Source organism: Lipotes vexillifer, unplaced genomic scaffold, assembly GCF_000442215.2.
Source record: "Lipotes vexillifer unplaced genomic scaffold, Lipotes_vexillifer_v1.1 scaffold1191, whole genome shotgun sequence".
NCBI lineage: Eukaryota > Metazoa > Chordata > Mammalia > Artiodactyla > Lipotidae > Lipotes > Lipotes vexillifer.
Genome location: NW_006799014.1, coordinates 306,020 through 332,371, shown reverse-complemented (window position 1 = coordinate 332,371; position 26,352 = coordinate 306,020). Strand labels below are relative to the sequence as shown.

General features: G+C 36.8%; 1 protein-coding gene across 2 annotated transcripts; it reads right to left on the bottom strand.

Moving 5' to 3' along the window:
• SRP72 (signal recognition particle 72) lies at window positions 1-26,352 on the bottom strand. Of its 2 annotated transcripts, XM_007471271.1 has the most exons (19): window positions 26,230-26,352; window positions 24,227-24,347; window positions 22,111-22,234; window positions 20,446-20,589; window positions 20,258-20,369; window positions 18,694-18,725; window positions 17,276-17,400; window positions 17,125-17,182; window positions 14,487-14,618; window positions 13,498-13,626; window positions 12,025-12,097; window positions 9,769-9,833; window positions 8,385-8,480; window positions 7,411-7,514; window positions 7,206-7,283; window positions 6,840-6,977; window positions 4,129-4,166; window positions 1,534-1,693; window positions 1-714 (listed from the first exon to the last, which is right to left on the bottom strand). In XM_007471271.1, exons 1-19 carry the CDS (start codon window positions 26,336-26,338, stop codon window positions 537-539), a joined length of 2,016 nt encoding a protein of 671 aa, XP_007471333.1. In that variant the 5' UTR covers window positions 26,339-26,352; the 3' UTR covers window positions 1-536. The 2 variants fall into 2 exon arrangements, with proteins under 2 accessions (XP_007471333.1, XP_007471334.1); XM_007471272.1 differs by lacking the exons at window positions 17,125-17,182; window positions 17,276-17,400 and having other exon boundaries at window positions 537-714; window positions 26,230-26,338.

Genomic DNA, 26,352 nt, shown 5'->3' with positions numbered 1-26,352 from the left:
CACTCATGTAGTGAACTGAAAAATACCAGTGTATTAATAAGGTCCCTTTTTATTACATGCTATTTCTAAGCAGGTATTTGGAATGCTCAGAAGACTCCACTTTCAGTCTCCTAAGGCCTCCTAAGACATAATTTAAAGTGGGACTTGATAGAACAAATATCTTTGCACTCCAGTTGAAACAGAAGTAGTTTCTGTTTATATCCTAGGAAACCTTGGATAACATGCCTTGTTTGTGAAATTGAAAAAAACAGCAGATTAGCACACAAAGAGAAAGGATGCAACAGATATCAAAGTGGGTAAATGCCCAACTATTCTGAGCCCTCCTCATCTGTGCAAAGCAAGGTGGTACAAGTAGGCCAAGTCTGACTGGGCAGAGTTTGAGGAAGATGCTTTTGTTTGACGCACAAGAAAATAATTTTATGAAAATGTGGGGATGGGAGAGGGAGCAGCTCTGTGCTTCTTGCTGTGTTACCTTTATTATGTTCCCAGTGTCACTGAGACTAGTTTAAAAATAGCCTACAAAAAGAATGTTCTAATCACCAGCCACCTTTTCCACCTTTCTTCTTTTTCTGTTGCTGTTTCTTTTTTGTTGCTGGAGCCCCTGCAGGTTTCTGGTGTCTTGGGGGTATGATATTACTTGTAGACGTAGATGCTGTTGCTGCGCTGCCAGGTCGTGGGGAGGTGGGTGGGCTGCTCACAGTTTTACTGGCATCCCTGAAATCATCAGATCAGGAAAGTGTTGGTCATTCATATATTCAACAAAGGAAAAGGCTATAAAAATGTATGTACATGGATTTCACTTTCCACCTCTCACAATCTCCCACAAACATTTTCTTTTTCTTCCTTTCTTTCTTTTTTGGCCACGCCACATGGCATGCGGGATCTTGGTTCCCCGATCAGGGTTGGCATGTGTGATCTTGGTTCCCAGACCAGGGATGGAACCCGTGTCCCCTGCAGTGCCTCCGAGCTTGGAGTCTTAACCACTGGACTGTGTGGAAGTTCCCATACATATTTTCTTTTAAGGTGCGTTACCCAACTCCCTATCCATTTTTCTTTTGAATAAAATTTTTACTGCGTTATAATTTTTAAAAATGTAATAGATGGTACATATCAATTTTTAGAAAGCTTAGAAAATAAAGGAAAAAAAAACTTTTGACGACCTATAATCCTTCCATGTAGAAATAACTGATTTAGTAACATTTTAGATTCTGCTTTCTAGTCAAATTATTTATTTATATCTGTTTCTCTAGATATTTAGTTAGTTGAATTACTCAGTGTATATAGTTTCCTTTTGAAGGTACTGTAATCCTAACATCTGCAATACAATCCTACGATTCTAGTATTTACAATACAACCAAGCCAGAAACAGCATGTTTTCTTTCCTTTACATAAGCATATTACAAAACATTTATTAAAGATATCTGACTATACTTCTCATACTGAAAACATATTTCAAAAATTCTTAGTGATGACCCTGAGTCAATCTCAGAAAGAAGCAACCTATGCTCTGAGGACTGGGAAGCAATGACTTACAGCTCAGATGAAGCTCCTACAGTTGCTCCCTGGGTCCCTTTTCCAATCTGATCCTTCTTTTTACCCTTCTTTCTTCCTCGGTAGTAAGAACGTTCACGCATTGGTAGCCATCTTTCTGGATCTGGGGTCACTTTTGGGTCATAATTTTTAGGCAGTTTTCCTGTGTAACAATTAATTGATAAAGAAATGAGAGATCTGTCCATAATGTTTTCGAGATAGTTTGTTTAAACACTGTGTCCAAACCTGGGAATAAATAACATTAAAACTGAAATAAACTTATCTGAGAAAGTTTTATTTGTATAATCTAGCAGCGGAAAAAGGACTTATTTCTAAGCATGATACAAAATTCAGAAGGCATAAAAAGATTTCATAGATGTATCTGTATAAAAAAATTTTAATTTTCATTTGGTAAAAGATAATTTTTAAGAGAAATAACAAAACAAGAAAACATTTGCGTACTATGTAACCGAGTTAATATTCTTAATATAGAATGAGTTCTTGATAATCAGTAGGTAAATCATGTAAAGAAAATGTGCATAGCTGTAGTTAGAGTAAGCCAAGAGAAATAAAAGTCATTAACCATGTGAAAAGATGCATGACCTCACTAATTAAAAATAATAAGGATAGGGGAGTTCCCTGGTGGCCTAGTGGTTAGGATTCCAGGCTTTCACTGCCGTGGCCCAGGTTGAATCCTTGGTCAGGGAACTGAGATCCCATAAGCTGTGCAGCATGGCCCCCCACCCCGCCAAAAAAAACTAAAGGATGAAAAATTCTATATTAAAAAGTGTAATATGCAGTGTTTGTGAGATACTGAACAACTCTCAAACACTATGGCAGAAGTATATACTAGTATAGTCTCTGTAGAGAGCAAATAATTGGCAGTACCAGTCAAAATTTATACTTTTAGTAATTTATCCTGCAGAAACTCCTAAGTCACAAAGCTATATATGTGTAAGAATACTCTCTGTGATATTCTTGAAAACAGCAAATTAACTTAAATGTCTATCAATAAGAGAATGATTAAATATAGTATCCCCATACTACAGCAAGCTATAAAACTGAGTTAAAAAATGAAGTACATCTATATTTAATAATTTGGAAAAATGCACAATATAGTCTAAAGTAGAAGATTAAAACAAGTTATCCTGATTTGTTTATATCAGTTTTGTAAAAATATTAATTGAGCATGTAAATGTGTATGTGTTTCTATATACAAAAGAAGTTAAGTAATTTTATCTCCAGGAGAATGAATTTGGGGTAGGGAATTTTCCATTCTTTATGCCATTCTATAATGACAGAAGTCTGTTACCTTTATGTTGTTTTTATTTTCTTTTGTTTTTATAATGAGCAGATCTCTTGTAAATTAAAAAAATACTCATCTGGAAACCACAAAAACAGAAAAGAAACTGAAACTGGAGGTTACTGATACCTACAGTTATCAGCTATTTCGCTATTTCCTTGCAGTATTACTAATAAATAAAACAACATGAAACAAATACTTTAGTTTTTACCAATTTCCAAGTACAGTGATAAAAGTGAAGAACTAGTAAGACTTGTAGGTAAAGACAGTGGAGTGAATGCAACACTGGCTTCTGCACTATCCAAAACTCCACTAAAATAGTAATAAACCCATTAAAAGGAAGAATAGGAGAAAAGATATTTTCAGTAAAATTCTAGAAGCTGGAAAACAGATGGAGGAGTGGTAATAAATTTAGCAGATCTGGGAAACCTGAATCCTTGATTTTGCACTAAGCAAAATCAAGAAGCAAACTGATTTATACCACAGATTTCCCAAAGACTCGGGAACAGGTAGGTGGCTCCAGGGATATCCTCTGACTAGTTGAAGCCAAGCATGGTAATTCCACCCTCTCTTGCCATGGATTAAAACAGGTAAGCCAATCAATGCATGGCATTCCTCTGGTTAATGGTTCAGGGCTGGACACTGACCTATATTGGCCCAATCAGGTGAATGGGAAAGACTTGCCAAATGCAGAGGCTCTCTTTACACCCTGCTGGATATAAATAACAAGTATATGGCTCTGTTTCCAACAAATATCTGATTACTCGAGTGGGATTCATTTTTGTGTACAGGAGAACAAAGAGATACAACTATTGGATAAACTAACCCTGATATAACCTTCCTCTACACTGCCAGTTTCATAAACAGTAAATTTTCTTAAGCCAGTTTCATGGAGTTCTACGGTACTTGTAGTCAAAAGCACTCTAATGTAGAATAGCTTACTGTGTGCCAGGCACTATTCTAAGAGCTTTACATGTAGTATCTTATTTAATCCTATGAGGTATATACTATCATATTCCACCTTACAGATGAAAAACTCAGGAAGGTATGTTAACCTGTTCACAGTCACAGTGACAAAGAGCAATGTTACTAGAGCAACAATTTGAATTCAGGCACTCATAAACTTCAGAATTGCACTCTTTAAAGTTATAAATTTAAGTAAATGTTAGCTATAGTCAAGACAAAACTCAGTTTCAAAGATATGAGAGTTTATGTCTGAAGATTTCTATGTAAGGCCAAACTCAAGCTTTTACCTTATAGAAAGAAATCTAAAGATTAAAAAAAAAAAGCCTTACCCTTCTTTTTTTTCTTCTTTTTTTTCAAGTCTCCCTGTCTACAAAGAGAAGAAAAATCATTATCATCATTGTGATAAAATATTTATAGAGCATGTGCAAAAGAGTGAGCTGGGTACTTTGTCATAAAGGTGTTTAAGATTTGGCGTCACCTCACCAAAGCTAATAAACCAGTTGGGATATTAATTCAGGTTAAATTTAATCAAGCTTCAAACACCGTTACTTTTTGAAAGGTGTTTTAGAAAAGAGGGGTGACAACTGTTTTAAGAAAATAGATAACATTTACACTGGCACATATTAAGTCTATGTAAAAAGGTAAGAAATCTGTACAAGCACAAAAATCTATAGTTCTGTGCTAAGTTGCCTTATATTTGGCAAAACTATAAAACAGATAATTTAAACTCTTTGCCAGAAGAACATGTAAAGGTATCATACATACAAAGAATATTTCTGGGAGGATATGCAAGACAAGTAACATTGGTTGTGGCCTTGGGTGGGAAGAGGGCAGACAGGGGTGGGAGTAAGACTGTACTTTTTTAATCTTTTAGGCTTTGAACCCTGTGAGTTTATTGAATTTTTTAAGTTAGTAAAATCTTTATTAAGTACACTGACAAAAAATAAATAAAGGTATTGAAAGAGCATAAAAAGTCAGGGGAATACTTCAAAATAACTATTAAGTACTCTGACAGCTACAGTAGAAAAGAGGAAGACATTAAAAAAATCCCTCTGAGGGCTTCCCTGGTGGCGCAGTGGTTAAGAGTCCGCCTGCCAATGCAGGGGACACGGGTTCGTGCCCTGGTCCGGGAAGATCCCGCATGCCGTGGAGCGGCTGGGCCCCTGAGCCATGGCCTCTGAGCCTGCGTGTCCGGAGCCTGTGCTCCGCAACGGGAGAGGCCACAGCAGGGAGAGGCCCGCATACCGCAAAAAAAAAAAAAAAAAATCCCTCTGGATATACTCATGTGATATACCTCTATGGGAACTATGAAACAGTGAACTAAAAAGATAAGACAGCAACAATGTCTGCCCAAATTTCATTCTACCAAGTCATTCAATTGTGAAAGTTCTTTTAGGGTACCCTGAAGAATAAGAAATGCAACATACAGCATCTTACTTTAGAGCTTCATCTCTCACTCAGACTATGCAACAGTCTTCTGAATTGTCTCCCTACAAATCATACCACACAGCCATATCTGCAATTTCCTAAGACTCTCTGCCATTTCTTACTTCTTTGCCTTTGCTCACATTCTGCCCATCTCATCCTCATCTTCCTCCAGAGTCAACACAGTCACCTCTTCCATGAAGCCTCTTCTATCCTCCCACCGTCCCCAAGAAGGACTGACTATTCCCTCTGGTGTACTCCTCTATGCTTGCACAATCACAGCACGTGCAACCTTTATTTCAATTACTGCTTAAGTATATTTCCTTCTGCTAGACTGAAGTTTTTTTCAGGGCAAGGACAATGATTTATTTTTGTCACCAACATAGTGTTAACTTCAAAAGAAACTAAACCTTTTTATGTATCCAAAAGTCAACATAAAATGAAAGACATTAATAATGCCTAATGAAAATACTGTGCTGAAACTGAGAAGCTTTAAAGTCAATGTACATCTTAATAATTGTCTAATGGAAAAGATAAAGACGATTAAAGGATTAGAAAAGAACTGTATGTTCTTACTAATTACCCAGCCCTGTTTTGGAAAAGGAAAAAAAAAATTACTGAAAATATTTAAATACACATTGTATGAAAATCTCCTAAGACCTGGCTTGAATTCGTTATTTTGGAGTTCTTGATAAGGCTTGAAATTGGAATCATGATAAAATGAAATTTGGAACAATGTAATATCTCTGAGACTCCAATTTCTTATTTAACTTTTAAAAATCTATTATGAGAATGGTAATACCTTTTTAACAAACACAGAGTTCATAATGAAGTCAATCATATACTGTTGCTGATATATATATATTTTTAATTATGAAAAATTAGATTTCAAAAGTCATTCAAAAAAAGAGAAAACTGAAAAATTATGAAACTCACAAAACTGGGGAAGTGCTATATCTCTTCCATTCTCTATTCATCCCGAGTCAAAAACAGAAGCTTAAAACAGTTTATTTAGTAGGCCTCTGCTATTTTTGAGATGACAATGTACGAGAACAAGAAAAGAATTGGAATTTGACTTCTTGTAAGTTATTGAAGCTGGCTAACTTTCCTCCAAATCAGCAAAATAAACCTTATCTGAAATTTGGTCTAGAATTCTAAATGATGTACTAAATGTACATCAATATCTCACAGGTAAATAAAGACACATCCAGCCTATGGAATACTATGCATAAAAAGAATAAAATATGTCTACATTGAGAATATGGAAAAATCTCTAAGACATCAAATGAACGAAAATTCGAAGACAGTTAAATACAACATAATACCATTTCTATAAAAAAAATCTAATCTAAGAAAAGTATTTCTACATCAGCTCTGTGTGCAAACACAAAGAAAAAGATCTGGAAGTAAACACACTAAATTAGTATCAGAGGTAAACTGTGGGTGGGGAGGAGGAAGGGAAACAAGGACAAAAAGCTGGGCACAGCACAAGAGAAGGGAAGAGAAACAAAGTGGACTTAAACTTTATTCACGTGGAATTTTTACGAGAGTGCATTTTTTATTCCTTATATAACTTAAAATCAGCATTAGTGAATGTTACAATGAAAAACATTACCCTTGCTCCTTTGGTTGACTATCTCCAGCAACTTTTCCACCCTTCTTCCGAATGTACGTAGCACCAGGAGAATTTTCAAGAGCCTCAACATCTACTTTTAGAGACATACTATCTGATGAAGGCAAGTGTTTACTAAGGCTGGGATAGAACAAGAGTTCAGGAACACAATATATATACATATATATGTTTGGATCTATCACTGTATTTTTCAGGCACATTGATCAATAAATTCTAATTTTTGCTTTTACTAGTTAGAGGAGGGGTTTTGTTTGTTGAAATTTATAACAAAAAAGCCCTGGTCAAAACAGGTAAGGGAAGGGATTTATTGCACTACTTGCGAGCTGTCTAGAACAATCAAAAGGATACGCTTTTGCCTTCTCAGGATCTACAAGTGAGTAAGCAGAAATAAGCTGTGCCAGGGTGTGAATATCTTTTGGATTTTGTCTAAAAGAAGAAATAAGAAAGTCACTAAACAGTTTATAAAACTGGAGAAAGTAACATAAACAAGCAAAATAACTCCCTCATATCAAATAAAACTTGGATTTCTGCACCTCCACCTTTCAGAGCTTACTTCCATAGCTGTTCTAGGTCACTAATTGCCTCCTTCTTCCGTCCATATTTGAGTTTGAAGTTTGCAGCTTCTCTTATCAAGGACAAATGAGCAGGAGATTTGGGCTACAGGTTCAATAAAGAAAGAAAAAAAGTTTTAAGCTAAATATCTAGCAAGTCAATGAAGTTATATTCATTAGATCTTTAAAATGGACCTATCCATTAGATTACTCATCTTAAGTTTTACTGAATGCATGAAACAACAAAAAGAAACTCACACACACACACACACACACACACACACACACACACACACACAGGGACAGACAAATTAGTACAAGTGAAGACCAATTTATGAATTTGGTATACAACCCATCTCTATTTAGATTGTCTTGTCTACAACTAGAAATATTGCATAACCAAATCTTAAAGTTACATCACTATAGTTCTCAAACATTAATTTGACACGATACTTCCAGGAACACTGATATCTCTTCACTGCTAATAGTGCTAACAGTATTAATGCCCCCTGTGTGTATGTATATCTATAAGTTGGATATTGCCTATGCAAAGACCCATACTGGAAAAACTGAAGATGTTCCTATTAGATAGAGATATACAATTATTCTATGTACTGCTGTTCTACCAAGTACTACCATCCATGGGCTCTCTAGCCACTAAAGATGAGCTGTCTTATACACAAGCACGTACAATTAATATTCTTATTTCTTGAGATTACACACACAAACACACATACATACACTCAGGAAGGAGCTTCAGAAAATATAACTGGGCTTTTTTTTTTCGTAGCCATTTCTTTCTTCTAATAACGTTATTTGGATCTGGTATACTTAAAAACTGAGTGACAGTCTAACAGCATTCCATTTTTTAAACATTGAGTTTAAATGCTTCAATTCTTAATTTTGAGTTCACTGCTGCAGCTTTTTATTCTTATGCAAAAATGTACCCTCATAACATTTTACTCCATCTTTTTACCTGACGGTTTTGATACCACTGGATAGCTTGTGTGAAGACCTCAATGGCACTGTCAATATCTTCCTCATGGCTGTACATTGTCACTAATGCAGACACCTACCCAGCCAAAGGTATAAATTAGTGAACAGAATTCCTCCTTCTCTCTCAGAATAGACTTTTTGAAAATGAATAAAGTTAAAGAAACAGCAAATAAAGGTTGCTAGGCTCTGTGCTAGTACCTAATTCATCATAAAAATTGCTAATGCATAACTAGAAATACCATGAACAACAATGGTGTTTTCCAAACACAAAGGTGATTATCTGTAAAAAAAAAAAAAAAATTCCCTCCCCTAAAGCTCATTCACAAATGGTTTGTTACCAGTACAGAACAAGGTAAATACAGAAGTTGAGAAGAAGCACTTAGAAAATTAGTTTATATGATCACTGAGGTACACACACTAGAGGCTAAACTTGCATGTGGCCTCCACTACATGAAGCCAGTGAAAGCTTGCCTAGTGTGTTGGAGGGACAGCAAAGAGGCCCATGTAACTGGAGTGGAGTGACAGGGGGAGGAGGCATAGGCAGATGAGGACAAAAAGGAAACAGAAACAAAAAGCCAGATTATTGAGAAAAATCAATAAAATTAACAAACCTCTGGCTAGACTAATTAGAAAAAAAAGATAATAGGAACAAAATGTCCTACAGATATTAAAAGGATAAACAGGGAATATCTGAACAACTTTCATGCCAATAAATCCAACAACCTAGATGAAAGAGTATTGTTAGCCAGATATATTTGATTCTAACATAATCACAGCCCAGTCTTAAAGTATGATTCTTCAAAAGAGAAAACACTACCATAATATTATTATACATTTATTGAGTGCCATTTGTAAACAAGCTGTGTTGGAAAATGAAACAGTCCCTGTACAATAAATGTACATACCACCACTACAGAATGTTTTTACTTTGAAACAGATGTGCTCACAGCTATATTAGTGATCTAAACCTGTGATGCTTGAATAATCAGAGAACTAAAAACTAAATTCGTAGGCCGTTATTACCAAATTGTTTTAAATCAAAGAAATCACACTGAAGACATGATAAAATAATAGGCTAAGAAATTCCCTATATATGTCTTAGGATATTTAAGGTTGGCTTTCAAGTGGTAATATAAGGCCTAAACAGTTCCTGACACATTTGACTAAATAATAAATCAATGCAAAGCAGAGCATAAAATGTAATTAAATTTACACCAGAAAGCTATTATTTTAACTACAACTTCTACATTTTGAATAAAGAAATAAGCAGAAATTAAAGTGAAAACAAAGAAATATCAGACATACCAATGAACTATTAATTCCATTACTTTTTCAGTCTTAAAATATTTTAGTTATAAACTCACCATGCCTGGTTTATGTTTTAACTCCTCTATGCTTCTCAATAACAAACATGCTTTGGAAATATTACCTTAATAGAATAAAAACAAAATCAGCATCACATTGAAGAAAGCATCTCATGGAGGAAAAAAAGATAAAAAATTTAAGAGTCATATTTTGTAACATCTCTAAACACTCAAGCTTTAGGACCTTGGGAATAACGTATTCTGTTTATTCATTTTACAAACAAAGGAAATTAAATCCTAAAGAAACAAATATCTTGCTTATGCCCACAAAGTTAATGGCAGAGCTGCTACCAGAAAAGAAGTCTCCCAGCTCCCAATCTGTTGAGTTCTATTTCTCCCTTTTCAGAGTGTAACTTAAAGGTAGGAGTCCTTCCATAAAGGCCTTGAAATTGTTACTGTAGATATGAGTGCAATGGATAGTTTCCTACAATGTTAAAGTCTGATTTTCTACTCATTGAAAACCTCAATAACAAACCTTCCAAAGTCTTTAAAGACAAAACAAAACAATAACCATAACAGTCTCATTCTCAGTAATATTAGTATGATAAATAATCCTCACAAAAATAAACTGAAAACTGGATGAGAAAAGAAGATACAGAGGAAAGCAAGAAAAAGAAGAAAGAGAGGTGGGAAAAGGAAAAAGAAACAAAGGAGGAAGATAAGAAATGTGAGAATAGGGTAGCTATCAGGTCTCAACCTGATTTTCATTACTACCCCACTGAGGTGCCTTTTTAGACTTTTTTTTTCCTAAGTGCCAACTCCCCTCCCCTCTACCCATGAACATTTCATTTTAGCCATCACAATATCTAAGATTTTTTTCAATCCTGTGCACCAAACCAATTATCACCCCCACTGAGAATGTATGGTCTACACCAGAGCTGTCTGATGGAACTTTCTGTGATGATGGAAACATCCTCTATCTGTGCTGTCCAACTACCCACATGTGGCAATGAAACTTCTGAAATGTAGTCAGCACAACTGAGGAACTGAATTTTAAATTTAGTTTAATTTTGGGACTTCCCTAGTGGTCCAATGGTAAGAAATCCACCTTGCAATGCAGGGGACGCGGGTTCTATCCCTGGTCAGGGAACTAAGATCCCATATGTTGCAGGGCATCTAAGCCCATGTGCCACAACTACTGAGCTCATGCGCCTCATCTGGAGAGCCTGCATGCTGGAAACTACAGAGCCCACACCCTCTGGAACCCGCACGCCGCCAACTCAGAGCCCACATGCATTGGAGCCTGTGTGCCACAACTAGAAAAGAGAAAAAAACCCTCACGCCACAACTAAAGAGAAGCCTGTGCACCACAGCAAAGAGCCTGTGCACTGCAATGAAGGATCTCACATGCTGCAACTAAGACCCAACACAGCCAAAAAATAAATTAATAAAATAAATCTTTAAAAAAATAAATTCCGTTTAATTTTAATTTAAACTTAAAATAGCTACATATGGATAGTGGCTACCAGATAGGGACAACACAGCTCTAGATACTCAACACTGGTTCAAAATTATAAACAAAAAACTGTCAGTTCTCTGTAACATTCAAAAACACAAATTCTCATTAAACTTCCTTGCCTCGGGGCTTCCCTGGTGGCGCAGTGGTTGAGAGTCCGCCTGCCGATGCAGGGGAAACGGGTTCGTGCCCCGGTCCGGGAAGATTCCCACATGCCGCGGAGCGGCTGGGCCCGTGAGCCATGGCCACTGGGCCTGCGCGTCCGGAGCCTGTGCTCCACAACGGGAGAGGCCACAGCAGTGAGAGGCCCGCGTACCACAAAAAAAAAAAAAAAAAAAACAAACAAAAAAAACTTCCTTGCCTCTTCTCTACCAAAGATATGGATTATAGAGTATAAATGAAGAATAAAGGGCTAAGAATAAAGGGCTAAGAAATTTTGAAAACTAGGAAGTAAAGTAACTCTTAATTCATCCAAGTGACAGATATAAGCATTTCTACACATGACGTACACAGGAAATTCAAGTATAGAACAGAGGAATTCTATGCTTCTACAGACTTTCAAGGCATGGATTGAGAAACATTCTAACAATTTAGGAATTAACCCAAGAAAAGGCCTCCTAACTTATTACTAAATCTGTTGGAGTTCACACAATCTAGCTTCATATTTGAAACAGCATTATGCTTCACTATTATGCAAAAATTTTTAAAAATCACATAGTCCACAACTACTTCAGAATCATTCCAATCATATGTTTCCATTAACAGGATTATTTTAATCATAATGAAATAATCATGAATACCTTGGGAAATTTTCAGCTGTGCCATGGTCAGCTTAATTTCAGCAGCGTTTTCTGGATGCTGATCTGCAAATTCCTAGAATTTTTTTAGTTGGGAAAAAAAAAATCACATTTACACAAATAAGCGCACATATTCTAATTACTTACTTCAGCCTCATTAAATTTCTTTTAAAATTAATTAATTAATTAATGACTGCATTGGGTCTTTGTTGCTGTGCGCGGGCTCTCTCCAGTTGAGGCGAGCAGGGGCTACTCTTCCCTAAGGTGCACGGGCCTCTCACTGCGGTGGCCTCTCCTGCTGCGGAGCGCGGGCTCTAGGCACGCGGGCCTCAGCAGTTGTGGCACGTGGGCTCAGCAGTTGTGGCCTGCGGGCTCTAGAGCGCAGACTCAGCAGTTGTGGCGCACGGGCTTAGCTGCTCCACAGCATGTGGGATCTTCCCGGACCAGGGCTCGAACCTGTGTCCCTGCATTGGCAGGTGGATTCTTAACCACTGCGCCACCAGCAAAGTCCCCCCGTTAAAATTTAAATCCAGTTTTGAAACATTAAACTTCTGGTTTCAGGTCAAAATTTTAAATTTGGAAAAATTTTATTCGACATCCACTTTGCTTAAAATTGTGCTCTGAGGGCTTCCCTGGTGGTGCAGTGGTTGAGAGTCCGCCTGCCGATGCAGGGGACACGGGTTCGTGCCCTGGTCCGGGAAGATCCCACATGCCACGGAGCGGCTAGGCCTGTGAGCCATGACCGCTGAGCCTGCGCGTCCGGAGCCTGTGCTCTGCAACGGGAGACACCACAACAGTGAGAGGCCCGCGTACCGCAAAAAAAAAAACCAAAAACTGTGTTCTGAAAGAAACTGCAATAATGTCAAGTCTCTAGGAAGTCGCCAGTAGAGAAACAATAATTAAAATTACTACATAGATTTTTCTTTTTCTTTTTTTTTTAAAGAAAGATACTAAAAAAAAAAAAATGACGATTCCTTACTGAGGATCCCTGCTTGGCAACTTTGGCCCTCAGGATGGTCCTAATTTTATGCCGTCCAACTTTCCAATGTAGTCTACTCTCAGGAAATTCGAATGTGATTTAATGTTTGGTTTATTAGCTTAATTAAAAACCAAGTCAGTATCTCTGTGATTGTTTGAGGTTTTGGATTGGGACTTACTAGAAAATACATTATTGAAAAAGGGGCTAAGCACGTTCTGGTATTTTAAGTCTAAAACAAACCGTTAACTAGTGTTACATCGATCTCCAAATGAAAGCATTCTTAGGAGCTTATAGCAAACATTTACTAATGCAAATGTATATAAAACAAAGCTGCAGCCCAAGAATTAACTAAAGTGACACTCTGGCATGTGTATAGTGGTATATTACCTATTAGTTTTCCCATGAAATTTACAAGCTTGTACATTATTATAATAATGAAAATAAAACAAGGCTACAACTACCTGACATCTCATTAAAAATTCAAGTAATTGTTTTACCTGAAGCAGCTCTATTGCTTTTGTGTGCTGCTTTTCACGACAGAGCTGGGCAGCTTGGATTAAAACAGGAAGGAGACGCTCAGGACTTTGGGACTGTAAACTGGCAGATATTTTGCGACATTGTTCTGCCTAAAAGACAGTATTTCCCCCCCATAAATATAAGCTGGTTAATTAAATCAAACATTAAGTGAATGACCAAAAAGAAAAGAAGGATGGGGAGGTGGAAGGAAACCAGTTGAAACAAAATAGTGTGAAGAACTATCTAGGGTAAGAGAGGTGGTTTACAGTACCCTCAATTTTTTCCTGAAAGAAAAAGATTTCTATTTACTGAATGTAAGCTATGAGTTCTTAAAGCATTTAGGAAAGTCCTAAACATTCATTGGAATGCTTAAATTGCAGAATTTTGTTTAAAAAAACAGAACACATCAAGTGTCAGCCTTTGCTTCAAAGCAACAAAATGTATAGGTATTTCTTGCTACAGTATTTAGGAACAACTTGACTCAGTTCTAAATAATGAAAATGTTACTGCCTCTCAGTCCCCCACTGAAAACCTCTGCTCTAGAAGAGTACAAAATCATAATTTAATTAGAGTTTACACATATTGGAGTTAGAACTGCCCTTATTTATAACTTGATGTGATTATGCACAAACTAAAAAGATGGATCTTAAATTTATAATCATGATCAGCATCTTTGATGATTTTTCCTTTAATTCAGAGAAATTGGAAATAAGGTAATGAGAGAATTTTCTCATTTACAGCCGTGAATACTGTTTTCTTCTTAAGAGCCACCACTGCAGACCTTCACAAAGAACTGGGCAAATTACTTATCTAACAGATAAAATCTATGATACATGACCTTCTGAAGACTACATGAGTCTAAGACAAAATATAAGCAAAAATATAAACAGACTGGACTGATACACCCATTAAGCCTCATGTGCCGTACTCCAAGAGGTTTAGCCAGGGGAACCAGAGGTCTGTTGCCTACCTGGTTTGTGTACATAGCAAGTAAAGCTTTGTTAAATTCTATCGCTTGCAGTTGTTTCTTGGAAAGCTTAAACTCCACTCCTTCTGCATTGGTTAATTTCACCTTCTTCTTGGAGTCAAAGACATTTTGGTCCTGACAAAGAAAAGTTCATTCACCATTAACAGCAATCTCAGACTTCAACTCTTAACACTCCAAGGCCTTACTCCTCTTTCATTTTGTTGTTTTATGTAAACACAGCAAGAGAGCTTGGAAGATAATACACCTACCTGGCTGGGGTGCCTATGCTCCTAAGGTACATATAAATTTGGCTTGGTTTCTTGGTTTGGTTTTATCTTTCTACTATTAATTGCTTTTTTTAGCTTTTTGATGTAAAGTACAAAGGGACTGCACAAATCTTACAGCGGAAATTAGGACTACAATGATACCCAAATTTGTAATTTCTACAAACTATCTTTAGAATTTAGATGACAAATGAGGAAAGTAACTTATTCCTCTCTGACATATTGTCATACATAAGCAAATGGAATGGAATAAGAATGGAAGACAATTAAGTCACACTGCACCCTGAGAAGGACAAAAAGGGCATCTAAGTGTCTACTATGTGCACAGTATTCTAACTTTGTTAAATATTATTTGCAAATATGTGTTACCACTGTGCTTTTTAAACCATGTCTTCTACTAGTTTAAAGACTAAAAGGAGGCAAAGAAGAAATCTAAAATAAATTCTACTTTTTACTGTGAAGCTCCAAACCAATGTGAAATTATTTTAAACGTACAGCAAGAAACTGGCTTTCATATAAATCAATCCTCAAGAAACCATATTTCTAGTTGGTACTCCTATGTCACTATTTTAGTACTTAAACTCACCATGCATGCCACTGCCAGACTTCTCTTAAACTTTACTACCATGACACTTACTAACATTTTTGATTTTTCAAGGTCTCCCATACCTTATTATTCAATGTAACCTTTTTTTCTTCTTAACTAGCCAGCATGTATGTATCCTCATATCTTTTGCTCTCTCACTTTCCCTCCATAAGTCATTTGCTTGTGCTGTTGCTTAACCTTCAAACCATATCCCTCCTTCAAGGCTCTACTCAAATTAGCCAACCCAGATCTTCCTTCACCAAATACTGTAGTTACAAAGTACACAACAAGAAATTTAAATGTGCACAATTTTTTTCAACACTAGATTTTTTTATACTATGTAATGAGTAAGACCACATTTCATATTTATTTTTGCATTTCCTATTGCATCCAGCACCATACTGAATAAAAAATTAGAAATAAATGTTAACTGAAGAAAAATTCAGTGTATAAATACATTTAAATTGAGATATTTAGTACTTCACATACTCTCCTGCCCACAATTATATATCAGATAAAAACAATTTGTCCTCACTGGCATTTCAAATTGTTCATAAACATAGGCAGGTACATCTTGCTGCTAAGAGTCAAATGCCAGCATCAATTTTTGGAAACCTAAACCATGCCAATGGCCCACAACATCCTATATCTATTACCCCCCTAATGCCATTATCCTATATCTGAGAACCCTCTGAATTTCTGCTATAGGGGGGAGAGAGATACCACACAGGCCTAAAAGGAGAGTGCACTGGAGTCAGAGACTAGAATCTGAATCCAAGTTCTACCTCTTAGTGGCTGTGATCTTATACAAATCACTTAACTCTTTTTAGCCTCAGATTACATTCCTATAAATTGGAGACATGCACTGCCACCTAAAAAGATAATTGTGAGGATGAAATAAGCTGGCACTTGGAAAATCACATAGCCTATCAAAAGAAACTAAATGTTACTTTTCTATTGACTTGAATTTCAAATCTGAACTTGAAATATCTTCCCATTAGAACAATGTTCCAAAAGGTGGTTTAATTTGACTAGTACAGTTACTCTTTAGAATTGTTTATATACATGCTTGTAATAGTTTACAAAGGGTTTACGGGCCGGGGGGCAGAGAAAGAGAGAGAACCTGCCCATGCCTCCTCTCCCCCAAAATAAAAACCACTGGAGGGGCTTCACTGGTGGCGCAGTGGTTGGGAGTCTGCCTGATGATGCAGGGGACACGGGTTCGTGCCTCGGTCTGGGAGGATCCCACATACCGCAGAGCGGCTGGGCCCATGAGCCATGGTCGCTGAGCCTGCGCGTCTGGAGCCTGTGCTCCGCAGCGGGAGAGGCCACAGTGGTGAGAGGTCTGCGTACCGCAAAAAAAAAAAAAAAACCACTGGAAAGAGAAAAACTTTATACGGAAAACTCGTATTCAGACCTTACTAGATGAAGAAATCAAAGTCCAAACAACTTATTTCTCTAATAAGTATTCTCCATATAATGATAATAATGGGAAATAATATTATAATTATATTAATATTATAATTATATAGAATAATAATTTTAAAAAACAATGGGAAAAGGGTAAGATTTTAAAGTCCAGGGTATGTAGCTACAAAATAGTTTTATTATTTGAATATACCTTGCAGAATCATTATGAGAGTTAAATAAAACGCTCCATTGTGATTCTGCTGCAACTGGACTCTGTCACGGAAAAACTTATCCTAGAACAAGGCTGGGGTAATATGCTTCCAGCAAAAAATAGTGTAAGAAAACCATGGATATTCCGTACCTTGTTAATTGTAATGATGTTATTTGCAATCACAGCTAGCAATGCTATATCTGTTGGTCTGCAAACAAAAAGCAACAGTCAAAAAGGAATAAACCTTTAAAAAGAAAACTCATACCCTATAAAAGACACTTCATTTTAATAACCTACTTACTTTAGTTTTATTATCTGATTGTAAAGTTGCAAAGCCTCCTCTGTATGACCCTGAAGCTGCATAATATAGGCCATTTGCCCATGGATGATGGCCAGTTCTGCCTGTGGGTCTTCTTCAGTCCCATCCTAAGCAGAATGAGAAATATTTTTTTTCCTGTGAGTTCTCCAAATTGATCCACCTATTAACCAAGTGATCCAAACATTCAGAAGATATATCATCCTAAAGAAGACATACAATTTTCAGGAATTTTCCTGTAGAGTCAGTTTGTTAAAATTTAGGAATAGCTACCAAAAGAGGGAAGCTTAAATGAGAATAGCAAAAAGACAAATTCTGGAAGGACATGGCGACAAGCTCAGGAATACCATTCACTGATCATTTTTATTCTCTAAAAAGCTAAGACTAAAAAAAAAAAAAAAAAAAAGTGAAAAACAGCATACAAGTTTAACTTTTTACAATACCCCTAAATTCTGGAAACAATTTTCTCATAAGAAACACATTTTCAAAAAAAAAAAAGAAACACATTTTCAAAATGCTTCACTCTTAATTCTAAAATAATTCTAATCCAAAGATTACAAAATTCTAACTAGTAACTATCACTGTACAAAGAATTTCAAAAGCTGAAACTAATTCTGTAATTAAAGTAGCAGCTCTCTTAACTGATACCCCAGATCAATCTATATTTTCCATTCCTTTGGAGAGGCTGACTGACGCCCACGTAGAGTGAATGCTCAAGGCTAGGAGGCTGCTCTTTTTTGCCATACCAGGTGCTCCTACTCTCACATGGTAAGCATATGTTGGCCAGGTCAGACTTGTTTGTTTCCAATCCCATTATGCCAGTTGTGTTTGATAAAGAAATGATAAAACTTAAGTATTGTAGTAAGACAAGAACTATGCATGAGAAGAGACTTGCTTCGATGAAAACTATGTTGAATGCTCAGAAATATTTGACAAAGGTGATTTCCTAAAGAAAATTACTATCTAATTAGGTATGAGCCAGAAAATGAAGAAAAAAAAAAAGGACTCTGTAATGAAACTAATTCACAACTGTCTTTAAAGTATTGTTACACTTAAAAAAAAAAACTGGAGATTATGACTGTTGGATTATGTATAGTTTGTGTAAGAAATATGCATGGAATTCCTATGAATAGGACCTTACTCAAAGACCTGAGGCCTACATTTAAAACAGGAGAATGAATTTATATGAATTTAAAATGAAATGCATAAGACATATAAAATTTTGTATTGTAATTTCTCACTCTAAGAGAGTCCATCAAATAACTCATCAAGAGGGTTTCTGTGATTCTTATCTAATGAATCAATATAATTTCAAAAAGTCAATAAATACTACAAAGAAGGCTCCTACAAATTTACATTAGCAGAAGTGTAAAATCTGGGTTTAACCACAGTGGAATACTTACAGAGTCTTCTGATAATGAATGGCGGCAAAGATCTATAGGAGAAAATGGTTTTAAAATTAACATTGCTAGGTAACTCTCATTTCTTTCATGTTCCAAACAACAAGAGCTAAATTCTTAGGCAGAAGATTTAAGACAATTTTAATAACAAGCAAATTTGGAATTTATTGTTAACATCAAATATATTACATAAATATTATCAATCCTTGATTACTCGCTCTTTGGCATTTTCTTTCACTTGTAATCCCTATGTTAAAAAAATTTTTTAAGGGAATTTAAAATATATAAATGTAACAAACGTTGATTGCAAAAAATCAAAAGTATAAAAATAAGGACAATAATCCTGCCACCCAAAGATAACCACTGTAGCATTTCAGCTATTTTTTTTTTAATGTAAATGCACAGCTACATTTTTAAATGAAAGTGCGACAGTCTACTATTTTGAAACCTCCCTTCCCCCATTTAATATACTGTGGACATCTTTATGTTATAACACATTTACAACTACATTATTATTTTTAACATGATTATTGTTAATGACTGCATGGTAATCTATTCTGTGATTATAATAAAGTCTTCTAATAGGACAGAAACTCATGTTTCTAAATTTTTGTTCTTATGAACATCCCTTCAATTAAATTCATATATAACTGTATGGATGTTATCTAATTATTCCCTTATTTCCTTAAATTTCTAAAAATGAAATTCTTAGATCAAAGGGTATGAAAATTTCAAAATCTGCTACAGCACCAAACTGCCCACTGCAAAGCCTCTACTACTTTTACATTCATACCTGCAATATATGAGGACGTCCTCCCATACCACTGTCAATACTGGGCATGATCCAGAAATTATAATTCTTAAACATATTTTTCTCCTCATGATGCTCTAACCTCTGCCCTTATTTTAACCATCAATATTTAAGAATAAAACAGACCCTGTTCCACCATTTTTCCTTCCCACCATTCATCGCAGTCCCTACAACATCACTTTTATAGCTTCCAAGGGAAATGTATGGAGAAGAAAGTCGAAATGTTTCAGGAGTTGAGACCAGACATAAGTTCTCTAATAAATTATTTTCTTTTTCACTTAATTAAGAGCTTCAAAGCATGCAGATATTGTATATGGAAACATACTAAGTAGAGTTAAAATGTGCTTGAATAGTGTTATCAATGCATAAATGTGGCACACCACATTGTTACTATATTTGTGTACTTGTTTAATACCAATAATAATGATGACAATAATATTTACCGAATGCTTACTAACTCGGTTAATTTACATTTAACATTCACAGTAAGTTGTTCAAAAACCTACTCCTCAAAAAACTTAAGGTTTGGTGTGGTTGAAAATGGACAAGTAGACTGGCTTAGGAATAACATAGTAACAGAGGAGAGATAAGAGTCAAGAACCCAAGAGAAAGGCTAGATGGATTTTGAGAAATTTCCACTGCATCAATAATTTCCATTTAAAAACTTCCCAAAGTTTTTAACTTTTTAACTTTTGGAAATACTTTGCAAAGTTATATGCATATTACATTTACATATCATTTTAACAAACTTCCAACCTTCAGCTTTTTGCAGGATTTTCATTGCCTGGTTCAGCTGGCCTTGTCCTATCAGCGCACATGCAGCATTGTAGCACAGTTCGTGTGTGCCTTCTTGGAGACCCAAGTTCTCCTGTCACAGAGAATACCAGTCAAACACTAGACAGGAATATTATGTCATGGCTGTGTAAGTACACAGAGATACTCACTGGAACCACTTTTTCCCAGTTACTTTGAGCTGCGACAACTGCTGAAAGGTTTGTTTTTCTCTCCTCATCATAATCATCTTGAGAGTTTCGGACAAGATCTCTATACACAGCCAGGCATTCATCATAGCGTTCTAATCGGTACAACTGAAGAGATAAATAGCAAGTAAAAAATCAGAGAAGACAAATATTGTGTTACATCCCTAACACCATATAACCCCTTTTTTGGAACCACCATGGAAGAAACCTAACTCAGCATAACGTGGGCAATTAATTGTTTTCCCTTTACAATTTTTCAATTAGTTCTGTGTGCTAATACTTCCCAAAAGTTACTTGCAATGAATCTCTACTATATTGCATATTTGTAGGCATGATTCAGTTAGAAAAGCCATTGTATTGACCCCCATCTTGAAGTGAGGTAGTGTCTAAGTGGGTTGTGAAAGAAAACCATTCTGTAGAAATCAACCATTACCTAAATCTGACTTACAATCCCACAAGTTTACTAAGCCCCAGTAAACAGGAACAAAATTAGATGTTAACAAAAGGACTTACTATCTCCTAGTTCATTATACTGAATCTTCATTTCTCTTTTCCAGAAACCAACTATTGTATAGGGTAGTATCAAGTATGCACAACATAATTCTTGCTTATTTCATTCAAGTTGTTCTTAAAGGGCGATAAGAACTGCCATTCTGGGTCAATTAGTCTACATGTATGACAGAGATGGGTGCCCTTCATCAATATCAAAATGCTGGAATCTACCCTAAGCTAACCCAGTTTACATGAAAAGTTCTTTATAGACCTACAATCCATGAACTTGCCCAAATCTTTGTTAAAACTCACACTACCTTTTGGGGACAATATATTCAATACATTATTTGCCCTAAACTGACATTTTAAAAAAATTTAAGAGGGTTTTGCTAGTTCTAATATAACATTTCTGTCCTCTTATCATAAATAACCCTATTTTACATTAGGCTTAATTGTATGTCTCAAAACTCTTTTAGAATAAGATATTTCCAGGGATTTCATGAACCATCAGAATTCATCCAAATTCTTATTCATCATGATTTTCTTTATTTTAAACTTAGAATAAAATATCAGTTAAAAACTAAAAAGACTGTTTCAAAACTGTGTAAGTATATAAGCTTACTGGCCTTCATCTTTCCAACTAAAAAGTCCAAATTTCATAGGATAGTTCTTAATTTTCCAATTGCCCTTAGGAAGTCATTTGTTCATAGAACACTATACATGCAATTGTTCATATGAAGATCAAGGAGAGGGAATATGTTCAAACCTCAAGAACTGGTTTGGTGGCAAGTTTTATGGAGCATCAGGATGGGCTGGGGTTCCTTATCCCTGCTCCTTGCTATAGGTAGAATCACGTTCATGCAGGATGACTGTTAAACAGGGATTTTAGGGCTTCCCTGGTGGCGCAGTGGTTGAGAGTCTGCCTGCCGATGCAGGGGACACGGGTTCGTGCCCTGGTCCGCGAAGGTCCCACATGCCGCGGAGCGGCTGGGCCCATGAGCCATGGCCGCTGAGCCTGCGCGTCCGGAGCCTGTGCTCCGCAATGGGAGAGGCCACAACAGTGAGAGGCCCGCGTACCGCAAAACAAACAAAAAAAACCAAAAAACAAAAAAACAGGGATTTTAAAGCAGTAATTACCACTTGTCCATAAAGCTCCTTTAGTTTGTCTGTCTGCTGGTTGGCACTTTCTATTGTCTTCAAGGCATTCTCAATTCTGTTCAGCCTGTACTCACAGTATGCCTTCTCGAAGGAAAGAGAGTTACTGAAAAAGGAAAAACCAATGTCTGATTATTAGCTAACACTGAAGAGCACCCACTGTAAGCTAGACACTGCTCTAAGCACACTTGATACATAACAACAGATGACAAAGGTTAGTGACTGGTCTAAAATCAGACAGCTCATAAGTGGCAGAAAATATTACATCCATTTCCCTAGGCTCTCTTGCTTTCATGGATATTCTTATTAGAATTACTGGCCTTTGAAATGAATATATAAGAATGAAATCCTGAATTAGCTAAAAACTGTTTCAGATATAAAGACAATCTGAACATTGTTTTAAATGGGTTGTTATAGAAGTTTCTTAAATCCATTTAAGAACCTATGATAAGCCATATAATGCTACTCTAACTTGTCAAGAAGCAAATAATTAGCAAAGAAAAAGTAACTAGAAATCTTAAAAGAACATAGCACTTGTAATCAAACAACTGGTAAACAGACAACTGCAAAAACAATACTTACATACACAGAGTTAAAAATTCATTTACATTAATGTCACATATGAAATATTTTGAAGTTTCAACCATAATCTGTGAGGAAAAATAAACATCAACATCCTTTATTCACCTAACAAAAAATTATTTGAAAATTTCCCTCTCTCACAAAATGGCCAAAAATCAAAACACTGAATTTTAGCATAAACATGTTTACTAGTAGAAAGCAGTGTCCCTTTTATTACCCTTTTATTTTTAATAAAGTTTAAAAATTTGTTTTTAATCTGTAATACATGCAGTTGGCCCAAGTAAAAAAAACAAAAAGGTATACACTGAAAGGTTTTTACTCCCATTGTTATTCAAATCTACTGTTCCGCTCACCTCCTACAAGTAACTATTTTTATTGTTTCTCCAGCTACTGTTTGTCTTTGCAAATACAAAAAAATACACATAGAAATTCTTATATCCTCTTTTTCTTATACAAAAGGAAGTATACAATATACTGTTCTGTACCTTATAAACATTAAACAATAAATATGCTGCAACCTTCATTTCAACACACATTTCTTTTGGGGCTTAGACATAACTGTAAAGAAAAATGAAATTACAGTACCAATTCAGATTATAAGTTCACGTTTCATGAAATGATAAATTAAATAAATAAGTGAAAAAGATTAAGAATAATAAAAAACTGCTATAGGGCTTCCCTGGTGGCACAGTGTTTAAGAATCCGCCTGCCAATGCAGGGGACACAGGTTTGAGCCCCGGTCCAGGAAGATCCCACATGCCTCCAAGCAACTAAGGCCGTGTGCCACAACTACTGAGCCTGCGCTCTAGAGCCCACGAGCCACAACTACTGAGCTCACGTGCCTAGAGCCCATGCTCCACAACAAGACAAGCCACCGCAATGAGAAGCCGGCGCACTGCAACGAAGAGTAGCCCTCGCTCGCCGCAACTAGAGAAAGCCCGCACGCAGCAACGAAGACCCAACGCAGCCAAAAAAAAAAAAAAAAAAAAAAAAAAAGTAGATTGAAAAAAACTGCTATATATTCTAAAGGCTGCTAAAGAACTCTGACACTGAAAGATCTTGGCCTAAAATCATACTCACCTAAACAATTCTCCAAGGAGGCAGGCACAGAGGTCAGGCTAAGACTGCCATACCATCCTAGAGGCCTTGACTAATACATCCCTACCCTGTATGTTCTGCCCTCTCTGCTCTTTTTTTTAAATTAAACTTCTGCTGAGTTGTTCTCCCTATGTCCTCCAAGAAATCTTGTGACTCTTGTTTATGCCCCACATCCCTCCAGTTTCCCTTCTTCTTAGTGGTTCAAAGGGAAGACAGGGGTAAAGAAAAGGTTCCTTAAGGCAGAAAAGAACAAAGGTTACTATTGCTCTTTCCAGTTTCAGAAGCACCATTGGCAGGCAAAAGGAAAAAAGAGGGGAAGGAAAGAAAAAGGTCAAAAATCACTGAATAGTGGGAAAAAAAACACGGAAATGGTTATAGCTATGGTAAACATGCACGAACAACTAATTAAATCACTTACTTGGCAAACACTTTGGTGTGAGTATTGATGACATTCAAGGCTTCCTTGAAACTTCCATTCTGGATAAGGCACACAACTTTACAGTGTAGGGCAGTTACATCATCCTTGTTGATCTGCAATACTAGACAGCAATTTTAGGAAAGCAATTTTTAAATCCATTCCCTTTCCACGTTTCCCATCTCAGGAAGCTACATTTCCAATTTTATTGCAGCAGAAATGATTAGTCAAAACATTTTTTTAAATGACTGATCTTTATTTTTAAGTTAAGAAGTGACAATAAGGAGAGTTAAGTTAGACTTTCCAGTGAGATAGCTTCCCAAGATGCATGTACCAAAAAAGTAAAGTGAGATAAAGAAGCAAGAATGAAGTTGTTTTCTACTGCTTTTTCATCTTGCAATGCATGCTATATCCTACATATTTCATTACTTCACAGGGAAAGAAAAAAGTTCACATAAAACTTGGCAGCAAATGACTTAGGTTTGAGTACAAGCTTGCCACTAAATGCCTTGAGGTCTTGGACAAGTCATTTGATTGCCAAATCTCAACTTTCTGATCTGCAAAACGAGTATGAAAGCATTACCTATTTTACAAGGTTATTAAAAAAATTACATGAGAATATTTTGAAAAAAATCTATAAGCTGTAAAGTATAAAAACACAATTTGTTTTGCTGGCATTATTTCCAAACACCATTCAAAATTTCGCTTTTCAGCTAATATAACTAAAGAGAAGTGCAAGGAAGGAGTCAGGTGGCCAAATTTCAATGCTAAACAGCTGTTCAGTGTCAAAATGACTAGGATCACTCCCCTTGCTCCTGGGCAACTATAGGAATTCAAATTTCAGTCTAAGAATCAGAGTAATTTCTGTCAATTAAGAAAATATATATTGCAGAACTGACAGCCCTTGCTGATTAAACAATTCCTGCACAATACTTACTACATTGCTGATTAATATTGGTTGCAGACCTAGCAAAGGGCCAAAGTTAATTCAAAACAAGTTTAACAATCAAATAATTGTCATTAGTAGCTATTTTCCTCAATGTCTGAAATCACCAAAAGTGCACTGTGGGCACAATCATTTCTTTTCACATTAACCCAGCAATAGTTTGTTGAAAATCCACACTTGTACGTTACAGACACATACCATGTATGTTATTACTTCTTTCAACAGTCAAACCCTGTCCTGGTAATTACATTTCCAAACCTAACAAATACAGGCAACACCTTCAATAAAGGACTTAGCACGACAGAGAGCATTAAAAAGCATGGCCGTATTACAGTTAGGCAGTAAAGGATAACAGAATATAATGAGTTGAACCTCACACCGAAGACAGTTCACTCAAAATGATCAGTTACCGGGCAAAAAACAGGATTAACATTTGTCTTTGCAACGTTATTGCAAATGTTAGTGCTTTCACACACACATTTTCTGGTCTAAGGACGCTGGAGGAATGCTATCTGTGGGAATGACAAGCCTGACATCCAGATCCAGCCCTTCCCTCTACCCTCTGTACAGCTTCCACCTTGTCAGCGCCAGCTTCCAAATTACGTGTCCCAGGCAGGTTCCTCCCCCCGCTGCGGCCCAAGAGAAAAAGCTCCCTCAGCAATACTGTCTTGATCACTCCGCTATAAGGAAAGCGAAAAGGAGGCAATGTGGAGTATTTGCGAAAAAAGGCGTGAAAATAACGGAGTAAAATAAGAAAGCAGTTTGGAAGAGACGTCGGGAGCTGCGGTCTCTTTAAATCCTTCCCTCGCTTTCTGCGTTGCGGGGGGGGGGGTGTAAAGACGGAAGTACACGTGGCTCTAAGCCACCCAGGACGCAGGGCTGGCCGTGGGGAGCAGAGGCACCGCGACCCGCGCCCGCTGGGTGTTCGGGCCCTAGCGGCGGGTGGCTGGGGTCTCCCCTACCGCTGTCTGCTCGGAGGTGGTCACGCGCTACGGAAGGAGGCTGCATCCTCCCACCGGCCCGGGCCCGTCCCCGCCCCGGCGCCCGCCGAGACACTTACTCTTGTTGACGGTTTTGAGAGCGCGCGTGAAGTCGCTGTTCTGGCCATAACGGTTCACTTCACTCCAGAGCGCAGGCACCGAAACCCCCGCACTGCCGCCGCTCGCCATCTTGGAGGAGAGGC